The 5559-nt window shown below is 62.6% G+C and overlaps 2 protein-coding genes across 8 annotated transcripts in view; both read left to right on the top strand.

Annotated features, from left to right (window-relative positions):
- The window catches only part of TMC8 (transmembrane channel like 8), an 11968-nt gene extending 11481 nt beyond the window's left edge, over positions 1 to 487 (top strand). For 5 of the 7 annotated variants that reach the window (XM_025047032.1, XM_025047028.1, XM_015589719.2 and 2 more), the window contains one exon: positions 29 to 487. In XM_025047032.1, the coding sequence (XP_024902800.1) occupies positions 29 to 247 (219 nt within the window). In that variant the 3' untranslated portion in view covers positions 248 to 487. The remainder of the gene's footprint in view (positions 1 to 28) is intronic. The other 2 variants (XM_025047031.1, XM_006912178.3) reach the window with 1 other exon arrangement.
- A 3874-nt stretch (positions 488 to 4361) lies between these two features.
- CUNH17orf99 (chromosome unknown C17orf99 homolog) overlaps positions 4362 to 5559 on the top strand; it is an 8710-nt gene continuing 7512 nt past the window's right edge. The window contains 2 exon segments of the mRNA XM_025047113.1: positions 4362 to 4398; positions 4717 to 4745. Coding sequence (XP_024902881.1) covers positions 4362 to 4398; positions 4717 to 4745 — 66 coding nt within the window.

Genomic DNA, 5559 nt, shown 5'->3' with positions numbered 1-5559 from the left:
CGTGGGAGGAGGCGCCTCTGTTAACCAGCCGCTCGCTCTGCTGCAGCAAGTCCAGGAGAAGTGGCACCTGGTGGAACACCTGTCGCGGCTGCTGCCAGAGTCGCCTCACGCTCTTTCTCCGCGCCCGCGATCCTTCTGCCCGGGATCCCCGTGCCCGGGCTCCCCGGCCTCCCGGCCCCCCAGGCCGGGGCGCCCCCTCGCGGATCCCACCTGTAGATTCCGCTTCCCCAGCGGTGCGGATCAGTAGCACCGACTCCGCCTCTGCCCAGGGCGGCCCCCACGCTCCTGCGCCCTGGTGACCCCCGCTACTCTCAGTGGGCGCCCCAAAGCGGGGTTCACACACCCAAGGGCAGCAGGAAGAAAAGGTGGGAACTTGTGTTTACACTTTTATCTCATTCCTTGAAAATTTGTTTCTGTTGAATGTTTTATAATGTATATAATTTATTAGTATAGTAACCCCTGAATACAGTTTATAAATATATATCCATTGGGAGTGCTCAGAAATCGTTTGCTGTGAGTGGTGCCATCATAAGATCTGGAGGCCGCCCCACCTGGCCACAGAGCAAACCTGCACTGGGGGCTTGCTGTGTGCTACCTGTGCGGTGCCCCACAAACCTCCTGGTATGCCTTCCAAACACGTGAGACAGCGGAGACCCACAGAGGGGCAGTCTTCAAGCGGCAGAGCCCGCGTCTGAACCCCAGGCCCTTGGTTCCAGAGCCACACTGCTCAGCAGCGATCCCCCAGCTTGACCTCAGGGGCTTATGGGGCTCACCTGAATCTGGGTAACGGCGGGTCCAGCTGGCCTCTCAGCAAGATTCCTCACAGCCTTGCGCTCTAAGCCAGCAACCCTGCATCCAAAAGGGACTGCTCTCGGGAGAGCAGAAAGAGGCCCCTCACCGTGCCTTCCGCAGGAACGGTCCTTCCACCCTCTCTGTACCCCCGGCCGAGCCAGCCTTGAGGAAGAGTGGGGGTGAAGATGTTCCACCAGGAGGTGGGCGAGGCTGGGATGCCATCTAAGACTGGGTCCAAGGTTCCTAAGCCTGTGGAATCTTCCTTTTTGAAGCCTCTGGCCCAAAGCTGCAGTGATTAAATCCATGGAACTCAGCATTGGAGAATACTCGAGAAGCTGTCAGAAGCTGGCCCCGGGCCAGTGACTCTGATACACTGACCCAGGCGCAGCCAGCAGTCAGGCATCGGGGCTTTCCGCAGCCCCGGGTGACTTACCTGCAGCCGGGGTTGAGAACTGGTCTAAAGAATTATCAGGAGGGAGGGTCAGGAGGAGCCCCCGGACGTCTCCACCAGGGGCCCAGCGCCTGGCTGGGTTTCAGGCCCAGACGCAGTGTCTGGGCAGCTCTGGCCCACCGCCCTCGGGCCGGAGGCTTCCTATGGTCATTAAAGGCTTGGTTCTCTCGCTCGCCCAGTGCCCAGCATCACAAGACCCATCAGGCTGTCAACACGTGGGGGCCCTATTCTGGGGCTGGCATTGAGCCTACAAGGGGAAGAGAGCTCGGTGCTCCGTCTGGGCAGGGCAGCCAGCCTGGCCGACGGGAAGGGGATGCGTGGTGATAATTAGCAACTTAGGGCCAAAGTGTGGTCCCCGACCAGCAGCGTCAGCATCACCTGGGAGCTTGTTAGAGATGCAGATTCTCAGGCCCCAGCCTGGACTGGATCAGAAACTCTAAGGGGAGGGCCAGCGGCTGAGCCCCTGGGAGGATGCTGAGGGGCGCCTCCGTGGGAGAACCACTGCCCAGAACCATCTAGGTCCTCTTCCGACCGCCTCGTGTCCTTCTGGGGGATGTTTACTGAGAACCAGCCAGGTGCGAGGCCAGGCGCCCTCCCTGGGAGCTGTGAGGGAGCAAACGAGCTTGGAGGCTGTGGGGAAGGCAGCGAACTCGCATTCCGGGCACAGCCTTGGCATGGGTCTGGCACCACCCTCCTGAGTGGCTGTGAAGACTAAGTCAGCCGTTATTTAAAGTGTCCCAGTGGGCGTCCTTACGTGCATTGTGGGCATGGCCCACTGCAATCTGGTCGTCGGTCTAAGAGAGCCAGGTGGGAGAGACCTGAGGCCCCCGTGATCACGACTGCCCGGCAAGACGACCTGGGGGCAGGAGGCTCAGAGGCTGGACCACCCCTTCCAGCAGGAGGTGTCATGGAGCACGTGACTAGCAGGGAGGAAGGGAGGATTCGGACGGGAGGAGGAGGCAGAAGGAACAGCCTGAGCAAAGGTGTGGGGATGGGCCGAGCGGGGCTGGGCTGGGAGACTGGGGCCTGCGGCCCCTGGCCTGGGCTGTGGGTGCGTGGGGACAGTCAGAGCGAGGGTGGACCAGCTCACCTATGGGGTGTGCCATGGGCTTGGATGACCTTTTGTAGGCAATGGGGACCCGGGGGACATGACATGATATACCTACTCTGCCAGTAGCAAAGAACGCACATGGGGGCAGGGAGAGACCTGTGGGGGGGCTGCAGTAGGTGGGGGTCTCCCAGGTACAAGAGCAGGTGGAGGAGAGCAGCGGGCCCAGCACCCCCACCTTGAGGGGTCCCGGATTCGCCCCACCCAGCCTGAGAGGGCTCCCAGCTACATGACCTGCAGCTAGGTCGGCTGAGGCAGCCCGGGAAAGACTGCCACCCGACGGGACCCTCCCGGAGCGTGACAGGGAAATCAGATGCTGGCAAGGCCACTCGTCACAGAGGAGTCGGGCCCTAGGAGGGCAAAACTCACAAACCGTCAGGCTGCGGTGGGTGACTGGAGAGCTTTGGGGACACCCCAAAGGCCACTCAGTCAAGGTGGCCTGTTTTACCTGCAGCCTGTGGAGAGGAGAGACCGGGCAGCCCGGAGAATCAGCCCCCTGGGGCTGACAAGCTCACAGCCCACCGCTGTCGATCCCCCGAGCACACGCGGCAGAAACACGCACGCTTCGGGGCCTCAGCAACAGACTGCCAGCGGCGAGAGGACCCCTCTGGCCCCTCTCAGCTCTCGACTTCTTGATTTCTTTCCCCCAACCCCCTTCAGCAGAAGCCAGACGGGAGAAACTAAAGGTGGAAATGTAGGTGGGCACGTCCCCACAGGCGTGAATCAGGACTGTGGGGCGCAAGCGACAGAAGCTGGGGAGAAAGGGGACCACCAAGGTGGCTGACCAAGCTAGTCCCCGTGTGAGCTCTGGGACGCCCAGGCAGGAAGCATCACCCTGTCAGACCAGCTTCCCCACACACCCCCTGAGATGAGGGGACCTGGGGCAGGGCTGTAAGTGGCCTTCCTTGGGTCAGGTGTTCGCTCCTGGACCGGCCAGCTGTGCTAGGGCGTGGGAGTGGGCCGACCTGGGGGCTCTGTGGGAGAGAACAGAAGTGGCATTTCCCTGGGCGCGGGACACCTTCCCCGAGGAAGGCGTCCAAGTGGGGCTCCCCGCACAGCCCCAGGCCCGGCCGGGGAGGAGCCCCGTAGCCGGGAACAGACGGGGGTGCCGGTGGCCTCCGTGGGGTTGGCTGGGTCCCGGCCCCCACCTCACGCACCCCACCTCTGTTCTCTCGGCCCTGGGCTGCCCCGAGTCCTGAGCCCTGAGCGGTCCAGCCCTGCCCTGGCCTCAGGGCTCCCCAAGGTGTCCTGGCTCTGGGAGGCTCTGCTCGCTCCCACCCCTCCTTCCAGATCCGTGAGCTCTGCTGCTGGCCACTGACAGAGACATGCCCCTGTCTCTCAAGCATGAGGACGGGCCCCGCCCCCTCGGAGCTCAAGGGCAGTGCATAAGCATGGCACCTGCTAGACCACACTCCTGGGCTGACCGGGGCCTCGCCCAGTTGGAGATTTAATTTGGGGGCTGCTGAGCCTGGCACTGGCCACCTAGCAGGCACCCAAAAGGTGGTCACGAATGAAGCAGCATGAGATGGGTGACGTTGCTCTCCTACCTGCTTCTCTAACGGGTTCAGCCCACCGGTTCTCTGCCCGTGTGTCAGACCACCGCCCCCTACGGAGCTTCAGAAGGACCCTGTGCTTACGCCAGGCCCATCCCAATAATCTAGGATGATGTCCCCACCTCAAACTCTGCAGGTCAGCAAACTCAATCCCCCTTGCAGCTATCGGACGCAGGCCAGAAGTCAGGATGTGGACATGTTCTGTCCAGCAAGGCCAGGGGCCAGCAGCTCAGCAGTGGCGGCTCCAAGGCCCAGACTTGCTCCAGCTCCCTCTGGGCTGTGGGAGCATCCGCTGCTCTGGGTCCAGCCCTGGCCGTTGAGGCCACAGGCGCGGGGGCCATGTTATCCCCCAGCTGCAGGCACCTCCCGGGAGCATCCCAGGGGGCCCCAGAGGGGAGGTAATCCTCTCTGAGGGAGCTTCTTGAGCCTGGGCAGAGGGCCCCACGGCGGCAGAAGCATGGTGCTCCTGCTGCTGTCCTGTTTGGCCACACTGGGTGAGCCCACCGGGGACACAGGAGAGGCAGGACCTGGAAGCACAGACACCTCTGGAAGCACAGGACAGAGAGGAAAAAGCTCGGGCTTCGGGCTCAGACCAGGCACTCAGGGCGTATGTGACCCAGTTGCTACTTCTCTGTTCTGGGCCACTGTTTATCCATCTGCAAAATGGGCCGGTGATATGAAATGGAGACTTGAAGAGCTTTTGTGAGCAAAGGTGCTTGGTGGTTCCCAGGCCCCCATCTGGCCTCAGTGGGAGGCTCTCTGGGTGGTCTCTGGCTCCCCCCACCCTGGGCTCACCCTCCCCTCTCTCCTAGCCACCAGCATCTTCTCCATGGAGCAGGAGGTAGGTGAGGAGCCCAGCACCCTGGGGGGAAAAAGACCCCCAGCTGGGGACCCTGCCATCAGAGCGCCATCCTCATGACCTTGGCTGCTGGCGAGGGGGTGTCTGCTGGTGGACCCGTCCCCAAGCCCTGCATGACCCTGTGGGAAGTGGAGAAGACAAGGCTGGGGAAGGGGGGCCTCCAGGGACAGGGGTAATGAAGAGCGCTTGGCTTCCTGTGGGGTTTGGGGGGGCTGGTGAGGGGGGTAGGAAGGCGTGTCCCTGGGCAGGTGTACCCCAATCACTCAGATCTGGAGGAGAAGCCCCTCTCAGAGCCCCCCAGCTCTGCCAGGTGGGTGTTGCCCCAGAGAGGGCTGGGGGCATTCTGGTGACCCAGGAGGGTGGCAGTGAGCAAATGAGGAAGTCCAGGTGCCCCCAGAATTCCGGCAGCGGGAGGCTGCCTTACCCTCAGGGGTGGGGGCAGGGAGAGGCGTGAGGGTGGGTCCTCCAAGAATCCCTGGGCGGCTCAGAGCCAGCCAGGGCCAGGGGACCCTCTTGGCCGGCCTCCTCCCCTCAGCTTCACCCCTGCAGCTTTCTGCTCCCCTCCCTTCTCCCCTGCCCCCATTTCCAGCCCTGCGACCCTTAAGGTCAAGGTGGCGGGTCACCTCCTCCTCTCCACGTCTGATCCCAACGGGTACCTTCCCAGGTCACAGGGGCGAGGAGCTGGCATCCGCCCCTGTTCCGCTAAAGGGCGGGTCTCACTCGAGAGCGGCACAGGCTGAACTGTCGTTTCCTCATTTGCTTTAAAAACAAAACACATGGTTGCGTTTCTGCTAAA

This window comes from Pteropus alecto, unplaced genomic scaffold, assembly GCF_000325575.1.
Source record: "Pteropus alecto unplaced genomic scaffold, ASM32557v1 scaffold134, whole genome shotgun sequence".
NCBI classification, from domain to species: domain Eukaryota; kingdom Metazoa; phylum Chordata; class Mammalia; order Chiroptera; family Pteropodidae; genus Pteropus; species Pteropus alecto.
This window is presented reverse-complemented; position numbering and strand designations above follow the sequence as displayed.